The following is a 13,084-nucleotide window of genomic DNA, read 5'->3' on the forward strand; positions in this document are numbered from 1 at the left end:
GCGAGGCACGGGCTCACCTCGCTGGCGTCGGAGCGCTCTGAGGCAGTAAACCTTCGGTAAGGAAAAAACCGGTTTTTTTCCTCTCTCGAGAGTATACGGGGTGGAAGCACGAGTGTGCTGTCGGGTCCGTCTGCGGTGCAGTGGAGCGTGGGGTGGCTCATGCATGGTGGCCCCAGGAGGAGCGGAGGCCTTAGTTGCAGTGTAGCTGCTGGGTGTTTGGGGAGCTATGCCTTTCACATGCTAGTTTATTGGTATAAATAATGCGTATTAAACAGATAGTGCAATAACATGGAGTAGCTATTCTCAGTGAATATATCAGATGTTTCAGTTTTCTACCCTGTAGGCATGCAAAAAAACAGTTGGAAGTACTATCTAGAGAAGGTTGGCTATTTTGAATGCCTTCCATACATAAGGGACGAGACTTTTCTTGTCTTAATTTTGCTCTTTCCACGGTAGTAAGTATTTTAATATGTATAAATTATTAATACTTATATTAAAAACGGAATATAGCTGTAAGGAGCATTAAAGCACTAAGTTGCTGTGCTTTCGTCAGGTATAATTCTGTGTGCCAGCCTTCCCTTTGGAAATCCTGTTATGTTGCCTGTGCCAGAAAAAATTAATGTGTTTGTGAAAATAGGCATGTGTTTTTGTGGCACTGTTTCATGATTTTTGTTGTGTAAAATCATCAAAAACAGGATACAATTTTCCTAGTCTTGATAGAACTGTAATTATTACTCACAAAGAAGTGAATAGTAAGAAAGATTTCCTATTATTGCAGGTGTATTTAATATAGTAGAAACATGCAGATGTCTAAGTTGGTCATATTTCTGTAATCTCTTCCACCATAAAATTTTGTCTGACTAATCAGTGTTTAATGACTTTTATCATGCTGTTTTTGTAACTGGAGTAAATTTTTCAGATTTCATCCATGTGCACTTGGGAGGGTTGTAGTTGTGTTCATTGTTCCAACTTAAGTCACTTGTTCTGTACTTGTCTTTTTCTTCTAAATAGGTAATGTGGCACTTGACAATTTACAGATAAAGGAGAATGCATTAGTAAGTATTCTAATAATTTAAAAGTTGTTTTTATGGGTCTAAAGACTAAATCATAGGATAAAATACTACTTCCTGTAGTCTAAAGTTACACAGTATGCCATCTTTACTACCTGTTGGAAGTAAGTCCTTGGTTAATTGCTTCTAATTTTGCTCATGTTACTGGAACAGAAAGAAAAAATGCTATGGGTGAAAAGGTAAGTGTGCTTCTTCAGAAGAGAAAAATAACTTCTGAGAAGTTAGTATTAGGGTTTTAAAGTAAGTTTCTCAGTGTTTTATGCATATGTGCATGTACAACCTGTCCTAGTGTTTGAGGCTTGAAATGATAAAACTTTAAGATACTGGTGCATTTCTGTTACTATTTTGGTTATCCAGTACAACTTAAAGGATTTAATTTCTGCTGTGACTGCTACTGTATAATCATACTTCTGTGAAGTCTTAGCTTTTTCTCCTGACTTGTATGTCCATGCAGTACATGTTTGTATGCTTCTGAATGACTTACTAGATATAATGGGTTTGCATAGGCCTATGTATTCCTTTATTTTTTCCCCGAGCTTTGGTTGAATAAGTGGATTTTCAAGCCCCGAGTTCTGCACATTGATTGATCTCATTGATGTCTTCTGAAAGACAGTGATTCATTTCTTAGTTGTTGATGTGGGGATGAAGGGGGAAAAGTTCATCCTTCTACATCAGTTGATGGGATTGAAGCTTATGTTTACGACTTACTGTGTAAATTGGTGCTTATTTAAAATTGGTAGGGAAGACATTTTTAAGGTGTGTACTCTCTGAAAGTAAATATTGTTCTTCAAATACTCCATTCTCTTCCTTTTAAAATAGGAATGATGGAGTGAAGGAAAAACAAGAAGTAACTTGCATTAAGTACCCATATTTTTGTCTGAAAAACAACTTGGCTGATCTTTATATTCTTTAATTGAGTTAATGAGCATCTGTGATACTGAGAGAATCTTACTGCAATCTTTAGTGTGCTTCAGACTTCACTGAAGAGAACTGTTACTCTTCTGTGACTTGAAAACGTGTTGGATCTTTGTACGACCTAATCATTGGTGTCTCTTCATTGTTCTGAAGTTTCATATTTTACCTGCCTATTTCATCCATTCCGTATAACTTTGTTGTACTTTAAAACTCTCAATATGAATATCTTTGTAATCTGGTAGTTAAAAAAGGAAGGAAGGAAGTGTTATCTACTTTGTACATGTCTTTCCTTCTTACGGTGACAGCAAGGTTGATTATGATTCTAGCAGTTCTGACTTAGAAAAAAATGCATGGTCATGTATGTGACTGACCAGAGCAGAAAGAGAGCTAAGACAAATTGAAGAACTGAAAACGGGATGTTACTGACTGCTTCACAATTGCATTAAGTTAGATTTCTACGCAAAAGTAGTTAATGGAAGGTCAATATTGAACACCATTTTTAGAGAACTAGAGTATACCTTCTTGAAAAAGAAGTAACTAAATGAATTTGATATGGTCCAACTTTCCATTTGTAGTTTGCTTGTCTGCTGCTGTCTGGATTGTTTTTGTTTCCTCTTAAGGTTTTCCACCAGAAAATAACTAGCTTTTAATTTCTGTATATAGATACAGTACTTCTCAAATGTAGGAAAAGTAGGAAAAGGGAGATGAGCAAATAGTTACTTTTAATGTTATGCTGGCTGACTATTTTTTTCCTTAGTCATAGTAAAAGAGCTTTTCATTAAAATGGGATTTTGTCAGACCTGGGTTAAAATTTAGACTTCAGCTCATGCAAAGTCAACTTGAGAAGATTAGTGTAAGATTTTTAAAATGAAATTGTACAAAACTATTTTACAAATGAATTCTTAGGCACCTTGAAAATGTAACCATTTTTTCCCCAAAATATGTTAGAGAGAGAGTTTGCTGACACAAAGTGCTGAAGTATCATTCTGTGAAATACATGCTTTGATCTTTTGAGGCTGTTGTTTTGTGTGCCTTTAGCTATAAAAATATGGAAGTATAATGGGGCAGTTGCTATTAATGTTCCTTTTTTACTTTGTTAAAAACTTGTAGTAGTGTGATAGTAATGAATTCTTTCTGATTGATTTCTTCAGCTTTATGCTATTTTTCAATCTTAATGAAAAATGACTGATGACAAACTATTACCTAAACTCTTCAGCAACCTATTACATGTTTCTCAGCTTATTACTAGAGTAGTTACCATCAAAAATCTTGAACTCTGAGCTTCTTCACTTCTTAATTTGTATCCAGGCTCCAGCTGGTCCAGCTCTTAGTCTTAAAAGCTAATATTGCCTGTTCCTTCTCAGTTATAATCTTGAAGTATTTTCAGTAAATCATGTTTTTTCATGTTAACATCAAACCACAATGCTGTCAAAGTTTTTAATTTATCTTAATCTGTTCTCTGTACCCAATAACTTTATTAGATCTTTCATTTCTAGTCTTTCCTTCATTCCCCTGCCTCTGTCTGGAATTTAATCTAATGAAAACTAGTTTTTCAAAGTCAAACTTATGTTCATGTCCTTTCAGCAGGCCAAACTGAGCTGGTCCCCCTTAGAGTTCACCTGTGAGTCATAAATGCAGTATTACATGGGGTGGATTTGGTTGCTGGTATCCGCTTCTACATGCATGCTTCTGGCTCTGTCGGGAGCAGAGATTTTTGCTCTCACAATTTGTTTCAGTCTCTTCTTATGCATGTTCTTACTACTAAAAAACAAAGCTTGGAGATCACACTATTTTAAGTGAGTCTATTTTCTCTTTCTCTCCAATGAAAAATAAAAACTGAGAAGAAAGCTTTCAGTTAAGCTTATTGACCAGATTTTTAACATGCAGCAGCCTGCATGAAGAAATATTTGGGAGGTGCTGAAGAGCAGTTGTCACCAGGAAGAATTTAAAGGAAAAGTTCCTAGGACTATGCAGTTATAACCAGACAAGGGTTAAAATATTTCATAGCTCTTGCTTTTCGATTGTTTCTTTGAGGCACCAAAAAAGAACAAGCCACAGAAATATTGTCACTAGTTTAGTCAATTAAAGTTGGTTGTTGTTAGGCTCTTAATTGCAGCTTGGAATGCTTTTTAAAAACTGTGGAAATCTGTCAGAGATGTTAATGTAGATATTAACCTTCTTTTTTGGAGAAGCCTTGTTAAATGTTTTTCAGTTTTTTGAAAAGTGGTAGTCAAGGTTGTTTTCTAGTACACGGGAAGAGAGAAGAGGTTAATATCTGTCGCATTTGGAAAAATGTGTTTGCTTTTTATAATCTTTGAAATTAAGACTTCTCTTCAGGTCTTTGAATTGTGGTTAACTTATCTGAAAAGAAAAAAAACTGAAGCAGAAGACAGTTCTGGAATCTTGATGTTTTAACGTATTTTTTTAATCTTTGATTTTATTAATTTCCTCCTACTTCCTCTTTACGTCGTCTCTCATGTTCTTGATATTCTTTTGGTTATATTCCTGTTTTTGCTGTACATTGTATAGGAGAGATACTTTGTGAGGTTTTAATTGGTAGTAGTAATTGTTCACTTGTCACATGTTCCTTTTCTTCATTAGCCTATCTTGTTCTTGATGTTTGGCAGGCATTTTGCAAAGAACTTCTCAGTATTGTTAGTGAGACTTTTTATATGTTTGTAAATGCTAAGTGCTATTATCAAAAAGAAAAGACCGATGTGGCAAATTAATAAAAAATTAAAATTAAATTCTTGTTACTAAAAAGTAAAATGTTATCTATATACCTTTGGAGTGAGGCATTATTATACTTGTAGGAAAGAATTGCCAGAAATGTGTAAATACTTTGTTTTAAGGCTTTCTACAAGCCTAACCATATTTATGAATTCCTGAGTTCATGTTGAGTATTGCTAAATAATTAAATCTCTGTCATATGGAGAACTGTTTCTGTTCTGGAACTTCAGTTCTGGGAAAACAGTTTTAACAGAAGTAAAGATAGTAATTTTGCTGTATAAACTAGCTTATCTTTAAAATACATGGATCTGTTTAATACCTTTTTTTTTCTTTACAGAGTGAACTGGATGTACCTTTTAGAATAAAAGTTGGTCAAATAGGTAAGTTTTTATTTCAATGCAAGTATTGAAATGGAAATTTTAGTACAGGCCTCAAGGTCAGTCCTGTCTCTGGTTTCCTTTTATCAAGTTTCTTAAATGATCTCTGTAATTGTACTTGCTGTTGAAACTAGCACTGAAGTCTAATGTGACTGCCCTGTATAAATGAAAAAATGTTATTTGGCAAACACTGTTTGTGTAGCTTTACAGGCTGATACGAAAAACATGTCTGAGAGGTTCTTTCCAGATACATGGATGATCAAGGGAGCTGTTTTGTATAGGCAGAATGTGTGTGGCTCTTTAAAGGACAGTTGAGGAATATGAAGAATTTAAGATTTCTGAAACTGATAAACATGCTAAGGGTTTAGTAACTCTTAGATACATGTTTTTAAAAATTCCTTTCCCTGGTGGTCAGCATTGCGTTCTCATGTGAAATGTTTGTTGGAGATGAATGTGAGTTGTATTTCTTCCTCTACTTCCATGGGAAAATCATGTTCATCCCAGCAAATTAAACTCTGGTCATGATCTCAGGTTTTCATGTGAAGTTTTCTGAATCAAACTGCATCTTCTTGCTTAAATCTATGGTTTATATTTTCTCTGCATGTGTTTTATCACTTCAAGGGCTTTATAAAATGTTTAGGCCCATACAGTTTCTCCTTACCTAAGGTGTTTAGGACATCAAGAGGGCTAATGCTCTGTGATGCCCAAGGTGGTGTTTGGACAAAGCACAGAGTAGATTTTTTTTTTAATGTAATTGTATCTGCTTTGTTTAGATAAACTTAGTCTGAAGATTCCTTGGAAGAATCTCTATGGCGAGGCAGTTGTTGCAACTCTAGAAGGCTTGTATCTTCTAATAGTTCCTGGAGCAAGTATGTAAACTCTTCAACAGCACAGTTAAATAATGAAAGAGAAAAGTATCTAAGGGTACCATGTAATTGAGTATATAATAGCAAGTGGTTCATGTAAGCTGCCATTTTTACATTCTGTTCCCTCAGGGAAATTTCTAGACAAACGCTGGCAAGTTAGTGGAAGAAGGGTGGGAGAAAACAGCACCTGTTGCTTTTATGGAAATCCTTGGTTGTATCCATTCCAAGTTCAACAGCCAAGTTTCCTCTGAAGAGTGCTTATCCTGAATCCACTTATCTGACATGGTTTAGGTCTTTTGGCTGTTGCATGATACAGTTCATCTGCTTCTAAATGACATCAATCAAAAGTAGTAATTCCGTTAGAACTGTTTTTAGGGAGAGGGAAGAGGATCAGGCAACTTGATGAGTTTTCTCTGAAATCAGAACCTCTGGTATATTACAAAAACTTGCAAGTTTCTGGAGCATCAAATATATGTGTAGTAGAACTTGGAAACCTGCATTATATTGCACAGACCACACTTAATGGTCTGAATTTCCACAGAAAGGTTCTTCTGTGAAGTAATGCTTAAACACTAGTATGATCCTTTTGTGTCTTACTGTGTAAAAATAACAGTTTCAGAGACTGGATGCAGGTTTCAGCAATTAAACCTAGAATAGCCTTTATCTCAGACAAGGTGTTTTCCAAAATAATGTTGAATATGGTGTGCATTGCTTGATTATGCATTTATGTAACTTGAAATTTAGGACTAAAGCTGTCCCAACTTGACTTACAGGCATTAAATATGATGCAGAGAAGGAAGAAAAATACTTGCAGGATAATAAACAAAAGGAACTGGCAAGAATTGAGGAAGCCTTGCAGAAAGCGGCAGAAAAAGGTACTGAGTTAATAATACAAATCTCCCTTGGAATTTGAGGATTTAGACTGTGCTATGAAAAAAAAAAAAATCCTGTTTTGTGACTGACTTGAAAAAACAAAATTTATTAAGTGCCTAGCTAATCTTACTGCAGTGCTTTGAAAAGCCTTTTTCCTCTAAAGCTTGAAAGAAATGTTATTTGTTTTGCTTACTATTCATTTGTCTAGTCAGCTTCCATTGGAAATGGGAATTTGATAATCTGGTATGTGTTTTTTTTTTCTTGACATTCTAGTGAAACGGGACCAAAGATAGACACTGCATTGCATGAGGCTAATGTTATTATCTTGCTTTAGAGCTTCAGTAATAGATATTTAATCATGTCTTTTAGACGTACGTGTGACAGGTTGCTCTTTGCTTAAAGGAAACTTTAAGGAGGGTGGTAAGGTTTGTAAATTTTTATTTCCACAGTAATGCTTGTTTCAGTTTCTGCTGTCCTTTTACGATGTACTGCGTTTTGACTGATACGAGAAATGAGACTCTTGAGCAGGAAATAATCCATGAAACAATTGAACATGAAGATAGGAAACTTCACTTAAACTTTTGATCTAGGTCATTAAAAATTCTAAACTTTCAATTATAAGTTAAAATAATTGATAATTTCAGTCAGTTAACCTGATTTGTGGGTTGGTTTTTGGTTTGTTTTTTTCTCTTAACAAATATCTAATAAAATTATGGTATAAATTAGGCTTGTTTGGACAGAAACCAAGCTCAGAACTAATGACAGGTAACTACATATGGTAAAGGAAAAAGTTATTACTGAAGTTTTTTTCTGAAGTGAGACCTGTTTGTTGGGCAGTATAATGGTTCTTAAGATGCACCTCTAGAATAACTGTAATGCTGCAAGTCATTTGCCTTGGAAAAATTACTGAAAATGAAACGATGCTTAGGACACTTGAAAAAGATGGTTTGTAATCTCTTTACTTATTTAATTTCCAGTCACAGGACTCTCTTCTGCCTCGTTCCTGCTTTGCTAGTTTGAGATTTGCAGTTTTCCTTCGAACAGCAATTTGGCAATCAGTTTACAGTGAAGACAGAAGCCTTGCTTTATTTCTTGCCAAAAACTTTAATATGCCAGAAACTGTATGAGAGATAAGACAAATTCAGTGAGTGAATTTTGCAGCCATTACTTCATACTGGGGCAAAGGAGCGTTCGTAGAGGTTTTACCTTGGTTATTTAGGACTTTTACTGTAAAGCAGCAGTATTTCAGCCATTATTCTTTGCACCAGAGGCAGTGGGATGAAGGGATAATAAAACAAGAAACCTGATGGGCACTGCTTGAGGAATACCAGTTCTGACACTTCATAGGGTCAGAGAGTTCAGACTGTGCACCTGTGATACTTGTCTCTTTTTGAAATAAACTTACTACACCCAGCACTTGTAAGGCTTTTGGAAAAAAAAATCAGATAAAAATGATACCTCAGTAGCTCAACTCCTTATATAAAGAACTAGAATTAGATTTAGTCATGTTTTGCAGTTTTAAACTTTTAGACTTCTGAAGGAAAAGGTAGAGGAATATTCAAGTTGGATTATTTTAAACTGTAGTTATTCTCTCACTCATACTGCAGCATGATCCTTATGGGTCCCTTCCAACTTGAAATATTCTGTGATCATATCTCAGTGGTAGCTATTTGTGTTTCTGGTGTTGTACTAGAATATTCTACTCAGGAGGACTTGTGTAGTTCTTGCATGAGCAGATCCCTTGCTTTTGCTAAATATAGAAATCTTAGGGCCAAGTTGCTCTACTGCACTATAAACTTCTAAGAAATTCAGCTCTTTCTGTAGGCTTTTAATCTAGGAATTCCGTTGAATAGAAAGTTATCACGGTTCATGAATTCTCAGCTGTATTTGCTTTTTGTGATTAGTACTAAACTTATCTTAATGTGTTTAGAATCTTGATTCAGTACTTGCATTTATTTAAGAGTGTCTTAGCATAAACAGTCCTGGCGATATTTTCTTTAGACATGCAATTCAAATATTGAGCAAAATGGTGACGTTACTGTATGGTTAGTGTAGCGTGATGGGGAAGTGATAACAAGCTGACAAAACATTTTCTGTTTTCTATGCTATTAAAATCTTTCAGTATCAAAACTCTTGTATGGAGACCAATGTGTGCAGCTCATGTCTTTTGCTGGTTTTGCCTATGTAGATAATCTTTGAAACTAGATATTCTGAAGTGACCCTGGCTGTCAGATACTTGTCCTGGTTTCAGCCAGGATAGAGCTGGTTTTCTTCACATTGTCACTACGACAATACTGTAATGGAAATACTAACGTGTCATACAAGTTTTATAAATTTAACATTAAATCAGGAGCTGATTCCCTTCCTCTAAACAAAATGCATTTTTTTTGGTTATTTGCTGCCATGTGGACCAAGGCACTCATTCACAAGATTCCTTGTATGGGTTGGAGAGTCTGATTTACAAGGACACCAAGCCTGGTGGGTATGCATGGTTACATTTTGCACATGCATGATAGGTATGCAGCTTATGTTTTTAAAAACAACACCCCACCCCAAAGCAGCCAAATACAGAAATGAGAAATTAATACCTGTTTGGTAAGCATCCACATACTGGTGGTTCTAGAAATAAGATTTTAATGACTGTGGATTCAAGTGGAAACTTACAGTGACCAGTCCTGTCTCTATTGAGTGGCTGTTCAAGAAGGCTAAGAGACCATTTAGAAAGATTTCCATCAGCCATGTTGAGCTCAAGAATGTTATGAAATGCTGACAACATTCTACTGCATTCTACTGTAATTTTAAAACACTATCTTTAGGTGTTTTGAGAATAGAGGGTAATCACCCTTACTTGAAGTGTCTACGCTTAAGATACTGGAAGTTCAGGCTGTCTTGAAACCATGGACAGGCAAAATGAAACATAGCAGGCTGAAGACATTTTAGTATGCTTTTCCCTGGGTCCATTTATTTGGGTTGTTCTCAAGTTAGGCAAGGAAACAGTTTTCATTGAAATTCAGAGGAGCTGTTATTATGTTGCACCTGCTATATTTTTATCTTCCTGAACCAGACTTTCAGAAATTTCATTCTTAGACAAAATTACTTAGTGGGCTTTTATCTGAGCGCAGGTTTAGAATTAGCTTAAAATCCTACATTTAGTTTCTCCGTAGTAATGGATGTGGGTAATAAAGAGGAAAATCACGTTGCCTTAGTTTTGTCATACATGGGAGTGAAAGCCTGAGAACTACAAATTCAATAGTATGTGAAGGAAGCGGTCTTTTAAAAATATAATTTATAGAGGATTACTTGTACTGTTAAAAGGAACTATCCAAAAGAAAATGTTTGTATTTGGTGTGGTTTTTCCTTTTTGTTATTTGTAGGGTGATCACCTTACCTGCAAGACAGGTTGAAATCTTGGCAGGCAGGCATTTTCTCCTCCTTTGTGTGAACAAGCATGCAAATTAAATAAAAATAAAGTTGTTCCCCAGAGTTAAATACACTGTTGCACTTGCTTCCTTCTTGCTTTGGTGGGATATACCATTCTCATGACACAATGTCTTAAAGTTAAGCACAGGCAACCCTATTGCTGAGTTCTTTTCCCGGTAAGTAGTGGCCAGAGAGGGGAAAGAAACAACGCAACTCACCAAACTGGTTTTCTTTAGAAATGTGGAAAAGATGTGAGCATTAATTTAATTCATGAAATGGTTGTGATTGTGTGGGTCATAATTTGTGTGTAAATAATAGAATTTCATTTCATATAAAGCTTTTAAAGAGTCATCATTTTTGTATGCCTTTTTTGCAGTTTTATTGATGGTGTTCTTTCGGATAGCTTTCATACCATACTGCTGATTAGCATGAGCATCACATTGAAAAGTCCTCTTTGGGTTTCCATGTACATCTCAAATATCTTAACTTGGAAGTTATGCCCGTGTATGGTAGAAGCCTCTTCTGGATTTAAACTTCCATGTTTTCTTTCTCCTCCACATGTGTATATTATTAACTGTTCAGTTACAATTATGCCTTTGCCCGAGATCATTAAATAAAAGACAAACACTTGGATTACAGAAAACCTTACTCACCAGGGTTTCTAATAAGCAGTCATGGCTCTGTTTTTAGCTCTCTTTTGTACGCAAGTGAACTGGAATTATGTTATGCAATCTACTCATGAAGAAGTCTGGGGATGTATTTGCTGAGAAGCCTGGTGATCATTTGTGATTCCTCAAACTCTTGAGATGTTACATAAGGAATATATGAAAGTTGAACTAAATGCCTTGACCTTGCAATTGGCAGGACAATTGATCCAGTAGATATTTGGTTATTTAGTCTAAAGTTTTTACTGGCTACATAGTGTACTTGAGCTTTGAATTTGAATTACTTGTGCTTTTTTTTTTTAAAAAAAGAGGTTTAGTTGCTTCTGCGAAAGTGAATTCGGATCTACATAAGTTATGAAAAACAAGGCTCTGTGGTATGATAAGTAGCCGATTGCTTCCTTAACTGACCTGAAATTCTTTAAAAGCTTTTAATGTGACCTTACTAAGGCATTGTGCTTTAAGACAAACTAAGCTTTCTTTCATCTTTTTCTTGTGCTTTCTTTCGTTTCTGCTTTACTAATTTGAATTTTATCCTTTTCCCAAAAAATTGCTTGCGCTGAAAAAGGACGTAAGCGTAAAAAGTACAAAAAGCATTTTAAGAGACCCTTTAAAGGTCGTGGTCATTCAAAAGGTGGGTAAAAGTTATGGTTTTTGACTTTTTTGAAGTCTTTTTTTGATTTCTGTTTGGATTCGTTTTTCTTAGTCTTGGATATGCGTTCACTGATATCTTTTTTTTCCTTCTGTTTGAGAGAATGTAGATTGGGGAGAGCTCTTTTTGCACTTTATCCATTCTCTGGGTGAAATAAGACTGAAGCGAATCCTTGTTTCTCTCTGCTTGGGTGCCTGTTTCTTCAACTTGAGCTATCTGTAGCATTTCAAACAAAAATGTACATGTTAGGCTGGTTAGTGGCACTTCACTGTGACTGTTGGAAAAACTGCATGTGGAAGAGATCTGTTAGTCTAATTTTTGCAATATTCCAGTAACAGCTATGTAAAGTACATGTGATACTAATGGTATACCAGTAAACAGTCTTTTTCAGCACCTTTTAGCTTCTGTTCTAAATAGCTAGCATAGTGTTATGACTGATACTTTGGCAGTAATGAAATAGATGTTTTTTGCTAAAAGGATACGTGCAGATCTTAAGTATTAGCATGTGACCAAGAATGGGTTGCCATATCCCATGTGGTTGTACTGTTACATATTTGAACTTGGAGGAAGCTGCAACATAGACTTGTAACTGGAGTGAAAACTTTGTGGGGACCATGCTTTGTAATGTATCAAAGTTTTATTGCTGCTGGTAGCTGCATCTGGCTGGAAAAATGTTAATAGGTTGCTTGCTTGCACTTGAAGGTCATGAAGCTTCGATAAGCACTTCTGCCTTTTTTTCTTTCAGTATTGTTTTGGTTTCTGTTAATAGGGAGTGGGAGTTGTGAAGAAATGATTAATAGGAGGAAATGTGAGTTGTATGTAAAAGTGATAGAATATTTTTGTTTATTCTGAATTCCTGACTAATTTTTTTGTTTGAGATCAAATGCTTTCTTGTCTAAATTAGTGCTCCATCACATTCAATAGAGGAGTCTTAATTTTTAAAGGAATCTCCTGAACTTCTCTTAGAGCTTAAAAAAAAAAAATCCTCATTTTTATAGCAAGATATACAAAGTTATATATCTGTGGTGTTCAGTGTGCATTGCATATTTAAAGAGTTACAAACACTTAAAGTAAGCTGAGAGGTCAAACTTGGAATGCAACCCTACGCTTAGTCAAAACCTCTAGTCCTGATTTCTCTCTACTTGGATAGCCATGAGCGTTTCTTCAGCTTGAGCCACCTGTAGCATTTCCAACAAAAATGTACGAGCTTGGTAGTCTAATCAGTGGCGTTTCACTGGGATAGCCTCTTTCGTAAGGTGGGTGCTGAAAAAGACAAGTAAGCCTGTAAAGATAGCTAGAGAACAAGCAGCTCATCTAGCCATATTTTAGGTAAAATGTTAAGGCGCTCAGCCTGAGATAATATTTTTAGAGAATATTTAATTTCAAAAGGAAATTAAATAATGGGGGACTGTAAATATTCCCCCCCCCCGCCTCGGCATGTGTACATTTGTCTTGGGAGGAATACTGAATTTCTGTGGGTATGCAACTTCTTCTACCCTATCTTGTTCAGCAGAAGTAC

At 35.6% G+C, this 13,084-nt stretch overlaps 1 protein-coding gene across 1 annotated transcript in view; it reads left to right on the forward strand.

Moving 5' to 3' along the window:
- Window positions 1-1,011: 1,011 nt before the first annotated feature.
- The window catches only part of VPS13C (vacuolar protein sorting 13 homolog C (S. cerevisiae)), a gene marked incomplete at its 5' end in the record, with an annotated part of 91,157 nt that continues 79,084 nt past the window's right edge, over window positions 1,012-13,084 (forward strand). Inside the window, 6 exons of the mRNA XM_010285641.1 lie at window positions 1,012-1,055; window positions 5,053-5,095; window positions 5,866-5,961; window positions 6,732-6,833; window positions 9,247-9,309; window positions 11,482-11,547. Of these exons, the coding sequence (XP_010283943.1) occupies window positions 1,012-1,055; window positions 5,053-5,095; window positions 5,866-5,961; window positions 6,732-6,833; window positions 9,247-9,309; window positions 11,482-11,547 (414 nt within the window). The remainder of the gene's footprint in view (window positions 1,056-5,052; window positions 5,096-5,865; window positions 5,962-6,731; window positions 6,834-9,246; window positions 9,310-11,481; window positions 11,548-13,084) is intronic.

This window comes from Phaethon lepturus, unplaced genomic scaffold (assembly GCF_000687285.1).
Source record: "Phaethon lepturus isolate BGI_N335 unplaced genomic scaffold, ASM68728v1 scaffold38244, whole genome shotgun sequence".
NCBI classification, from domain to species: domain Eukaryota; kingdom Metazoa; phylum Chordata; class Aves; order Phaethontiformes; family Phaethontidae; genus Phaethon; species Phaethon lepturus.